The 11,518-nt window shown below is 45.3% G+C and overlaps 1 protein-coding gene across 1 annotated transcript; it reads right to left on the reverse strand.

Moving 5' to 3' along the window:
* Positions 1–5,975: 5,975 nt before the first annotated feature.
* LOC143017533 (uncharacterized) lies at positions 5,976–8,919 on the reverse strand. Its single transcript, XM_076172325.1, has 5 exons — positions 8,821–8,919; positions 6,990–7,079; positions 6,404–6,932; positions 6,179–6,340; positions 5,976–6,010 (listed from the first exon to the last, which is right to left on the reverse strand). The coding sequence occupies exons 1-5, from the start codon at positions 8,917–8,919 to the stop codon at positions 5,976–5,978; spliced, it is 915 nt and encodes a 304-aa protein (XP_076028440.1).
* Positions 8,920–11,518: the final 2,599 nt, after the last annotated feature.

The following is an 11,518-nucleotide window of genomic DNA, read 5'->3' on the forward strand; positions in this document are numbered from 1 at the left end:
ACACACACACACACACACACACACTACACACACACACACACACAAACAAACAAACAAACAAACACACACACACACACTACACACACACACACACACACACACACACACACACACAAACATACAGGCACAAACATTATTTCAAATGTTCCGCAAGGGGAAAGAGATTTGAAAATACTCCTACATAGGTTGTCTCGGATTCATTGTCGATGCGACTCAATTCTGTTGATTTAGTACCAGATTGCAGACTTAAAATGGGAAATGGACAGATTTTTGTATATACATTTATCTATTTATTTGTTTATTTGTTTGCTTTATTTTTATTTTTATTTTATGTATTAATTTGTTTATTTATTTATTTATTTATCTATTTATTTATTTTTTAGAGTGGGAATTATATTAATACTTTATACCGATGCATCTGGTTTTATGTAGACAATGATCTCCGTCCCACTCTAAGATACCCTTCACCTCCTTTGCTGAATCGGCATCTTTCCTTTTTTTTCTGGTCCTTTACAGCGCGATTTTCCTCCTAGCTGGCATATAAAAGTTGCGCGAGCCGAACCCTCCTCGTCATTTGCCAACATGTTGCTTCTCGTGAGTTGCATGTTCTTCTTCGTGGCTCCTTTGTAGTGCACTAGATCTTATTATTTAGCTGCCTGAGGTGTAGATATTTACTCCTCAGTGCTTTGAGCTGATATACTCAAATCTTTAGATTACTTGTCTATGACTGCCTGTGACCTAGAGGTTTGGCCTCTGCCTAATGTATTTTCAAAGTAAACCGACATTTCCGTATCTGCTATTTAGTGTAGGAGTACTCGGTGGCCCATAAAATATATGCATAATCATATCTAGTACTGATTCTAAGACGATGGTAACTCTTCTCAGGTTGGTTCCCTTCTGTTGGCCTCGGCCTTTGCCCATCCCGATGGAGGCTACAGACCCCCCACGCCAGGAGGACCCGGCATCGGAGGCCTTGTTGGTGGTGGAGCCGGACCCGCGGTTGGACTAGGAGGAAGTGTGGATGACCTTGGAATTGCTGGAGGACCCGGCGTCGGAGGCCTTGTTGGTGGTGGAGCCGGACTTGCTGGTGGACTTGGAGGTGGACATGGAGGAGTAGGAGGACTCGGCGGAGCTGGAGGACTGGGTGGAGTCGGAGTGGGTGCTGGAGCTGGAGGCCCCGCGGCATGCTCCGACGGGCAAGTCCTCAGAGCCGATGGAGTCTGTGTCACCCCTTCGGTGACAAGAAATGTCTACATCTTCCACTCTCCACCCCTTGATATTCCTGTCGGACCTCCTCCAGTCATCCCCGACCCTGAGGTGATCGAAAGTGTAGTCTTTGTCAAGACTCCCGAGGCACCAGGCGCAGCTCCACCCATCGTCGTTCCTCCTCCCCAGCACCTCACCAAACTCTACGTCCTTAGCAAGAAACCTGAGGGTCTTGGTCCCGAGCTCATCGAAGTGCCGGCTCCTCCCGCATCCAGTCCCGAGGTCTTCTACATCAACTACGGCGAAGGAGAAAATCCCCAACTTCCTCACGGAATCGATCTGCAGACTGCTCTCGGAGCCGCAGGAGGAGCTGGAGGACTTGCAGGAGGTGCTGGTGGTCTTGGAGGTGCCGGAGGCCTTGTAGGAGGTGCTGGTGGTCTTGGAGGTGCTGGAGGCCTTGTAGGAGGTGCTGGTGGTCTTGGAGGTGCCGGAGGTCTCGTGGGCGGGCTTGCAGGCGGTGCTGCTGACTTTGCAGGTGTTGGAGGAGTTGGAGGGTTCGGAGCCGCTGGAGGACTTGGCGGCGGAGTTGACGGTGGACTTAACGGTGGAGCTGCTGGTGAACTTCAAGGTGCCGGTGGTTTCGGAGGAGGTGCTGGAGGTCTTTCGGGTGGATATTCAACTCCTGGAGTTGGTGGTGGTGCTGGTGGTGCCGGAGCCAGTTTGCTTAACCTGCAGCCCGCACAGCCAGCATCAGTCTTCAGTCTGTCGGGTGAAGGTGGAGCTGGAGGTGCTGGAGCTGGTGGTGCCGGTGGTTATGGTGCTCCTCCTCCTCCTCCTCCTCCTCCTCCTCCTCCTCCTCCCCCATCCGGCCAATATGGCTCACCTTTGTAAGGAAGCAAGTTCTCCTTCTTCATTAATAACCCCATGCATCAGTCTCACTACAAGGAAGAAGACGGTGTATGGGGGAACAGTCGATATGACTTGGTAAAACCATATTGTACTATTTCGTGTCAGTTTTATTACTTTAAAATGTACTGGCACATGCTCGTTGATATTTATTCATTACGAAAATAATTCCAGAGATATTTTTTCTTTGTGTATGAAATAAAGAGTATTGTCAAGTAAGTGTATGAAACCCCCTGGAATGTTCTCGTTAAACAGTAGCAATCGAAAGGATACACTCACTATTTGTTGCGAATATGATCGAGTAAGGTCAAGAGCATAACAGTAACTGGCACAGAGAAAAGTGGTATGTATGTATGTAAGTACGTACATATGTATGTGCACATCTATGTATTCATTTTGGTGTGTGAATTAATGCATTTATACTCGTATAAGCTGGATTTTTTCTCGATTCAAAGGAATAATACAGACCTAACAATATAAGAAACAACAATTTCTTATCTTGAGCCTATACTGGAATTTAATTTCTATTTTTTCATTTTTATTATTATCGCAGACTCCAACAAACTACCACTGACACCAGTGAAGAACCACTTATCAATCTTCATTTTACTTTTCTTGAGAAAATCTATCTGACTCCTATGGATATTAAGTTCGGGTTGTTGAAATTTTTCATCATAGTAGAAGATAAATCTAGCCATGGATTCACGTATTTGAGGTTAAATTCAAAATCCTTGATGCAAGAGTCAAGGAGGGATTTTTGTAGAAATACAAACAGACCTGGAAATTGCTTCGAGATGAAAAGTTTTATTTTCTGGGTAATAACAAACTAGAAATCTATGCACAACTTGTTCAATGCCTACTAAAGTCGACAAGTCTTTTTTCTTTCTCACTGAGAGTAAATTGCTTAAATGGGAAGGAAAAGGAGAAGGAGTACAAGAAGTTGAGAGAAGAATAGGAGAAAGTAAAGGAGAAAGTAGAGTGGTGGAGGAATGGAGATGTTTCAAGGAGGGAGTCACAAGGTGTGCAAAGACGGTGTGTGGAACAAGGAGGGCGGGAGGAAATAGAAGGAAGTGTAGTGAGTGGTGGGATGATAAAGCAAAGAAAGTTGTAGAAGAGAAAAAAAGAGCATTCACAGATTGGTTCCATAATAGGACGAGAGAAATATCTGGGAGGTACAAAGAAAAGAGAAGAGAAGTAAAATATAAGATAAAGTAGGCAAGAAGGAGAGCAAAAATAAAATGGGGAGAGTATGACAGAAAATTTGGAAAGTAATAAAAAAAATGACAGGTGGTGATGGATACGGAGCTGCCTAGTGTAGGCCTTATGGTCTCTTGCAGTCTCCTTTATTCTTATGTTCTTATGTTCTTAAAGAGGAAGGGGAGGCGAAAGAAGTAGAGAAGAAGAGGTAAAAGATGCAGATGGAGAGATGATAATGGAAGAGACGGCAGTAAGAGAAAGATGAGTAGAGTATTTTAGAGAGTTGCTAAATGTGAAGGAGAATAAGGAGAGAAAGGTGATTGTAGTGGGAGGCACTAAGAAAATGACAGTGATGGATGAGGAAAATGGGGGAGAAATAAGCAAAGATGAGGTGAAAGCAATTATCAAAATGATGAGAGCAGGCACGGCACCTTGATTAGATGGGTGTCATGCGGAGTGTCTATAAAAGGGAGGAACAGTGATGGTGGACTGGCTGGTGAGGTTGTTTAATGTTTGTCTAAAAGAGGATAGAGTGCTAGAGGACTGGAGGAGTGTTTGTATAGTTCCACTTCATAAAGGAAAAGGGGACAAATATGAGTGTAGTAGTTTCAGAGGGGTCAATTTGTTAAATGTGGTTGAGAAGGCTTATGGGAGTGTTTTGATTGAGAGGATTAGGAGAAGAACAGAGGGAGTAATTGGTGATGGAACAGCGTGGTTAGGAAAGGTAGGGTTTACGCGGATCAGATCTTTTGTGGTAAGACAGATATATGTGAGAAGCTTTAGCAAAAGATAAGGATGCTTTTTTTGGCCTTTATGGATTTGGAAAAGGTTTATAACAGAGTACACGGTAATGCACTGTGGGAGGTTTTGCAGATATATGGAATAGGAGGAAAGTTGTTAAGAGCAGTCAAAAGCTTTTACGAGAGTAGTAGAGTCTGTGTTAGAATCAGAAATGGAGAGAGCAAGTGGTTTGAGGTAAAAGTGGGACTTCGCCAGTGATGTGTCATGTCGCCATGGCTGTTCAATGTGTACATGGATGGGCTGGTGCGGGAATCAAATGCAAGGGTGATGGGCAGGGAAATGGAGATGGTTAAAGAAAATGGAGAAAAATGAGAGATAAGCCAGTTGTTGTTTGCTGACGACACTGCGCTTATAGCAGGATCAGAGGAGGGATTGAGGAAGTTAGTGACGGAGTTTGGGAAGGTGTGTGAAAAGAGAAAGTTGATGGTAAATGTAGGTAAAGATAAGGTGATGAGATGTCCAAGGGGAGAGAATGCCAGGAAAATTGGGAGTATTAAGGGATACTGTAGGAATTGGAGAGCTTTAGATACTTAGGGGTGCATATGGCGGGAAAGGCAGGAGTGGAGGTGGAGGTGGACTGTAGATTGAGAGAAGCAAGTAAATGCCTTGGGGAATTAAAAAGTGTAATGAGAAATAGACATTTGAGAATGGATGCTAAGAGGAGAGTGTATGAAGGGGTGATTGTGCCTACAGCACTGTAAGGGGCAGAGACTTGGAACATAAGAGAGGAAAAATTTAAATGTGTTTGAAATTAAATGTCTGAGAAGTATGATAAGGGTTACTAGGATGGAGAGAGTGAGAAACGAGGAGGTGAGGAGGAGAGCGGGAATGGAAAGGGAGTTGGGAGATAGGGCTGATGAAAGAGTATTGGAATGGTTTGGACACATGGAAAGAATGAGTGAAGAAAGATGAATAAAAGAAGTGTAGAAGGCAGAGGTGGATGGAGTGAACAGGAGAGGATAACCGAGGATGAGATGGATGGATGGGGTAAACGGGGTGTTAAGAAAGAAGGGGATGTCTATTGAAGAAGGACGGGAGAAGACAAGATAGGACTAAGTGGAAAATGGTTATATACGTGTGATGCAGTATGCATGGAAGGGAGTGGGTGGGGGATGGGGGGTTAGGGAATGGCTATGTGTGGATGATATATTTTGACGCATGCCGAAGGAATTTGCCCCCGTCTTCTCTTTTTCTGCATGAGGGGACGGAGAGGGGGGTCGCCGATTAAATGAAGCGCCTTTGCTGTGGATGAGCTGTGTCTCGTTGCCTTGCTTCTGACCTAAGGCAATGGGCGAGGGGCAGGGAGATGTCCCATCACCCAAGAGGAGCCAAGAAAAGAGGGAGGGAGGGTGTTGAATGGGAGTGGAGTGGGAAGGGATGAAATGGGTGGGAGTGGAATTATGCCTATCGAATTTACCTACCTCCCTTGTAAAGGAGAAAAGCCCTTGGTATATGTATGCACTCTTTCATTTTAAACCATGATGCAGTCGGTGCTAACCACAGCAAAACAAAAAATAATTGTAGACATGGAAGGCAGTGCAAAGGAGAACGAAATCCTTCCATGTTGGTAGAATGATCCTCGGCACTAAGAGAAGATGTTCCCGGGGCCAAATGCAGCACTACAAGGGGTTTCATACACTTGCTTGACAATATAGTCTTTAATTCATATACAAAGAAATAACAACTCTGAATTCATTTACATAATAAATGAATATCAGCGAACACGTGTTTGCATAATCTACAAACGATGATATTGACGTAATAAATTGGTAACACTTTTAGTGTTTTTACTACGTCATAACGACTGCTCCCAGAACACTGTCTCCTTTCTTGGAGTGAGAGACGTATATGGAAAACTTGCTCCCTTACAAAGGTGAGCCATATTGGCCGGATGGTGGAGGAGGAGGCGGAGGAGGAGCGCCATAACCACCAGCACCACCAGCTCCAGCACCACCAACTCCAGCACCTCCAGCTCCACCTTCACCCGACAGACTGAAGAAAGATGCTGGCTGTGCGGGCTGCAGGTCAAGCAAACTGCCTGCAGCGCCACCAGCACCACCACCAACTCCAGGAGTTGAATATTCACCTGAAAGACCTCCAGCACCTCCTCCGAAACCACCGGCACCTCCAAGTCCACCTCCAACTCCACCGCCAAGTACTCCTCCAACTCCACCACCAACTCCTCCAGCGGCTCCGAACCCACCAACTCCTCCTCCAACTCCTCCAACACCTGCAAAGTCAGCAGCACCGCCTGCAAGTCCGCCTCCGAGACCTCCGGCACCTCCAAGACCACCAGCACCTCCTGCAAAGCCTCCAGCTCCTCCGGCGCCACCAGCACCTCCTGCGGCTCCGAGAGCAGTCTGCAGATCGATTCCGTGAGGAAGTTGGGGATTTTCTCCTTCACCGTAGTTGATGTAGAAGACCTCGGGACTGGGTGCGGGAGGAGCCGGCACTTCGATCAGCTGGGGACCAAGACCCTCAGGTTTCTTGCTGAGGACGTAGACTTTCAGGTCGTGCTGGGGAGGAGGAACGACAACAGGGGGAGCTGCGTCTGGTGCCTCGGGAGTCTTGACGAAGACTACACTTTCAATCACCTCAGGGTCGGGGATGACTGGAGGAGGTCCGACGGGAACGTCGTGGGGTGGAGAGTGGAAGACGTAGACCTGTCTTGTCACCGAAGGACTGACGCAAACTCCGTCGGCTCTGAGGACTTGCCCGTTGGAGCATGCCGCGGGACCTGCAGCTCCAGCACCCACTCCGACTCCACCCAGTCCTCCAGCTCCGCCGAGTCCCCCGACTCCACCAAGTCCTCCAACTCCTCCCTGTCCACCTCCAAGTCCACCTCCAAGTCCACCTCCAAATCCGCCTCCACCACCAACAAGGCCTCCGACGCCGGCTCCTCCTGGCGAGGGAGGTCTGTAGCCTCCATCGGGATGGGCAAAGGCCGAGGCCAACAGAAGGGAACCAACCTGAGGAGAGTTACAATCGTCCTAGAATCATTACTAAAGTTGTTTCTGTATATATCATGTGTACCAATGAATACTCTTAAATTAGATGATAAATATGGTAATATCGGTTTACTCTGACCATACATTAGGCAGAGGACAAACCTCTGGTTAAAGGTCAATCATAGACAATGATTTTAAAGAGAAGTTGAGAAAATCAACTATAAGCGGAGAGGAATCAATATCTACGATTCAGATAGTTAGATAGGAAGATTTGGTACGCTACAAAGGATCCAGGAAGAAGAGCAAGCAACTCACGAGAAGCAGCATGTTGGCAAATGACGCAGAGGGTTTGGCTCGCGGAGCTTTTATATGTCAGGTAGAAGGAAAGTCGCGCAGTAGAAGACCAAAAAAATGCAGATTCAGCAAAGGTGGTGAAGGGAAGTTTCGAGTGGGGCGGGGATTATTACATACAGAAAACCAGATTCACTGATACAGACAGTCGATAATGAGTGCATGCAGAGATCATTGTCTCACTTGTGACAAGGGCCTATTATTCAATGGTTGGTAAATGCAAACTGAAATGGGAATAAAGCATCTTTCGGGACCTGTGTAGAAGTCGAAGTTTGATCGCTCTTCCTGCTTGTAGATAAAGGTGAATGTTTACATGACTGCACGTTTCAGCGCATGATTAGATGCATAGCACTTACTTACGTTTGTGAGTAGTTCAGGGTGTAAGTGTTAACATGGATCAAGACTGTATAAGTCGTTACGATTTCGCGTGCTTCCTTGCAGTTGTGCTTACTCAAGATAATGGTGCACAAAACTATTTTATTGAAAAAAAATTGTATAGGTTATGCAACAAGTCAATGCATTTTACGACCATAGACTGACCGTAATATACGAATTATTATTCAACAATGTATTCATCTATCTATCCATCTATTTATTTACTTATCTATTTATTATTCATGTACCTATAAATTTATTAATTTAGTTGTTTTTACCTATTTATCAATCTTTCTATAAATTTATCAATCTATCAATTTATCTATCTACATATTTTTCTCTCTATCTATCTATTTAGCTATTTATCTATTTCTCCATCTATTCATCAACTTATTTACTTTTTGCTTTAGAATTAATATTTCGCACTTCATTCAATCATTAATCCTGTCTAGATTCTTTCTATATGTGGTATGCTTTATCTTTTTCTCTGACATGATATACAATTAGTTCAGTATATCCATTTCATTAACGTATGTCATGAACATTACGGGTGTCGTTTGTGAGCCCTACGGAACTCCACCGGTTACCTGCCTCACGCCTGACATCCATGCCTTCATAACCGTCCTTATGAGTCTGTCTTTCAGGATAACTTTCACCCGTTCGATGGGGCACCCACCGATTCTTCTTCTTTGTTTCCTTTTACAATCATTCCTTACCATAAGCTGTTCCAGATCTAGATATAGCCTCCACAATCCAATCGGCCGTCTCTCTCATAACGTATGCATTGATCTAAGTAAAAACTTAACAACAATGAGATATACGACCTTCTTTATCTTAAACTCATTTGGTTTTCTACACGATTTAGCTACCGTGATTATCAAAGACACTGGCCTATAACACTGTTCAACAACCAAAGTTGTTATTATATGAAATTATGTTTACACAATTGCTGAATTTGAATATGAAGTTTATTTTGTTCTATCAGAGCAGGTTTTATGAAAAAACAAATCGGTACAAATATTCAATATTCTCTCACTTGTGTCGGGTAACAGACATTTAACCCAAAACAGACCAGCTTTCTTTTGTACAGCTCGCTATCCTCTCGTTGTAGCATCCAGGAATAGTCACCCGTCATGTTAGAAATTAATTTTTCCTGATATCTGCTTTCCATTATTGAGATGTCTTGATGAAACCCTTCACCGTATTCAAAGTTATCTGAGAAAAAATAATAGGAGAATTGAAAAAATACAATTTCAAGTACATCCTTGATCCCAATGCCTTGGTGAATTTGTGATTTGTGTGATTGGTGTGATTTGTTTCATGGTTCTAAATTATTACTAACACTTAAGAGTCAAGTAGATGATTTTTTGCTATGAAAACTAAATGGCTAAGAGAATTGAGGACATTGGGTTCTTTAGTTAGCAGTAAATCAAGTCTTGTTGGTGCGCCATCTCCTCTAACTCATACTCTTATCGTTCCGTTGACACCTTGGGATATTACGCTGTGTATTGCTTGCCTCTTATTTATCCCCATTCTTCTCCTCACAGTTGTGGTCACCCATCAGAATTATTTCCATTTGTTCAATCAACCTTTGTAGGTGATTAGACATGTCTGGTAACATGACTTCGTATTTGACCTCACTCCTTGTTTTTGTCATTTGGGGGGCATATGTTACTGCAATGTCTCTTGTTACTTCCTACGATTGCAGTCTTTCCCACATTTATTATCTCAGCCTTGTCTTCTCTCCAAGGTCCATATTTTCATATTTTTCATCACCATTTTTGTCACTCTTCTCCCCCATCTTTTTCCATAACTCCTTGTCCTAAAATTGTATTTTTTTTCTCTCACACTTGGATATCAATATTTCTATTGAGCTTAGTATGTGCATGACACGTTGTCCCTAACATTTTTCTTCTTCTTTTCAATAATCAGTTATTCCTGGCATGGCCGTCATTAGACCATTTACATGAGCATATCTCACTTTCATATTCTCTTCCTTTAGGCCTTTTCCGCCCCTTGCTCTGCCTCTCTCTCTCGAAAACCCTTTCTCTCTTTTTTTTTTCTGATCCATTTTTTTTCTTTTTTCTTTTTTTTCCTTTTTTTTCTAAATTAGGTTTATCGTTTTTGGCATTCTTTCATCTTCAAATTTGCCCTTGTCTGCTACATGACAGAACCATGGCATCGGTTATGGAAAAATTTAGATGGAAACAATAGAGACATTACCATCGTCAGTGTTCTCGTCATTTTCCTATTCACTTGAAAATCTTTGAGTGCATCCTGTCGATTGTTCCTTCTTCACCTTGTTCACTTAACAAGAACACAACAAGGGGTTTCATACACCTGCTTGACGATACTCTTTATTATTTCATATACAAAAAAAAAAAACTCAGGGTTTATTTTAGTAATAAATAAACATCAGCGAACATGTGTCTGTATACTCTACTAACAATGACATTAACACAATAGATTTGTAACACCTCTTGTGCTTTTACCACGTCATATAGACTGTTCCCCACTACACCGTCTTCTTTCTTGTACTGAGACGCATGCATGGGGAGAAGGAGAACTTGCTCCCTTACAAAGGTGAGCCATATTGGCCGGATGGTGGAGGAGGAGGAGGAGGAGCGCTATAACCACCAGCACCACCAGCTCCAGCACCTCCAGCTCCACCTTCACCCGACAGACTGAAGACTGATGCTGGCTGTGCGGGCTGCAGGTCAAGCAAACTGGCTCCGGCGCCACCAGCACCACCGCCAACTCCAGGAGTTGAATATCCACCCGAAAGACCTCCAGCACCTCCTCCGAAACCACCGGCACCTCCAAGTCCACCTCCAACTCCACCTCCAAGTCCTCCAGCGGCTCCGAACCCACCAACTCCACCTCCAACTCCACCGCCAAGTCCTCCAGCGGCTCCGAACCCACCAACTCCTCCTCCAACTCCTCCGGCACCTGCAAAGTCAGCAGCACCACCTGCAAGCCCGCCTCCGAGGCCTCCGGCACCTCCAAGACCACCAGCACCTCCTCCAAAGCCTCCAGCTCCTCCGGCGCCACCAGCACCTCCTGCGGCTCCAAGAGCAGTCTGCAGATCGATTCCGTGAGGAAGTTGGGGATTTTCTCCTTCACCGTAGTTGATGTAGAAGACCTCGGGACTGGTTGCGGGAGGAGCCGGTACCTCGATGAGCTCGGGACCAAGACCCTCAGGTTTCTTGCTCAGTACGTACAATTTGGTGAGATGCTGGGGAGGAGGAACGATAATGGGAGCTCCCCCATTCGGTGTATCGGGAGTCTTGACGAAGACTACACTTTCGATCACCTCAGGGTCGGGGATAACTGGAGGGGGTCCGTCGGGGACGTCGTGGGGTGGAGAGTGGAAGACGTAGACATTTCTTGTCACCGAAGGGCTGACGCAAACTCCGTCGGCTCTGAGGACTTGCCCGTTGGAGCATGCCGCGGGACCTCCAGCTCCAGCACCCCCTCCGACTCCACCCAGTCCTCCAGCTCCACCGAATCCTCCAGCTCCTCCTAGTCCTCCAGCTCCACCGAATCCTCCAGCTCCTCCTAGTCCTCCAGCTCCACCAAATCCTCCTGCTCCTCCGAGTCCCCCAAGTCCTCCATGTCCACCTCCAAGTCCGCCTCCAGCTCCACCTCCAAGTCCACCTCCAAATCCGCCTCCACCACCAACAAGGCCTCCGACGCCGGCTCCTCCTGGCGAGGGAAGTCTGTAGCCTCCATCG

The sequence above is a fragment of the Oratosquilla oratoria genome, chromosome 3 (genome assembly GCF_046742065.1).
Source record: "Oratosquilla oratoria isolate Oo_2021 chromosome 3, ASM4674206v1, whole genome shotgun sequence".
Lineage (NCBI taxonomy): Eukaryota > Metazoa > Arthropoda > Malacostraca > Stomatopoda > Squillidae > Oratosquilla > Oratosquilla oratoria.

Excerpts from the sequence above, each read along its gene's own strand:
- LOC143017533 (XM_076172325.1), bottom strand. The coding sequence starts at position 8,919 with ATGACGGGTGACTATTCCTGGATGCTACAACGAGAGGATAGCGAGCTG. Across the intron at positions 7,080-8,820 it reads ATGTCTGTTACCCGACACAA|GTTGGTTCCCTTCTGTTGGC; the intron begins GTGAGAGAATAT and ends AACTCTCCTCAG. Across the intron at positions 6,011-6,178 it reads AGGTGAATATTCAACTCCTG|CTCCACCATCCGGCCAATAT; the intron begins GAGTTGGTGGTG and ends CTCCGCCTCCTC.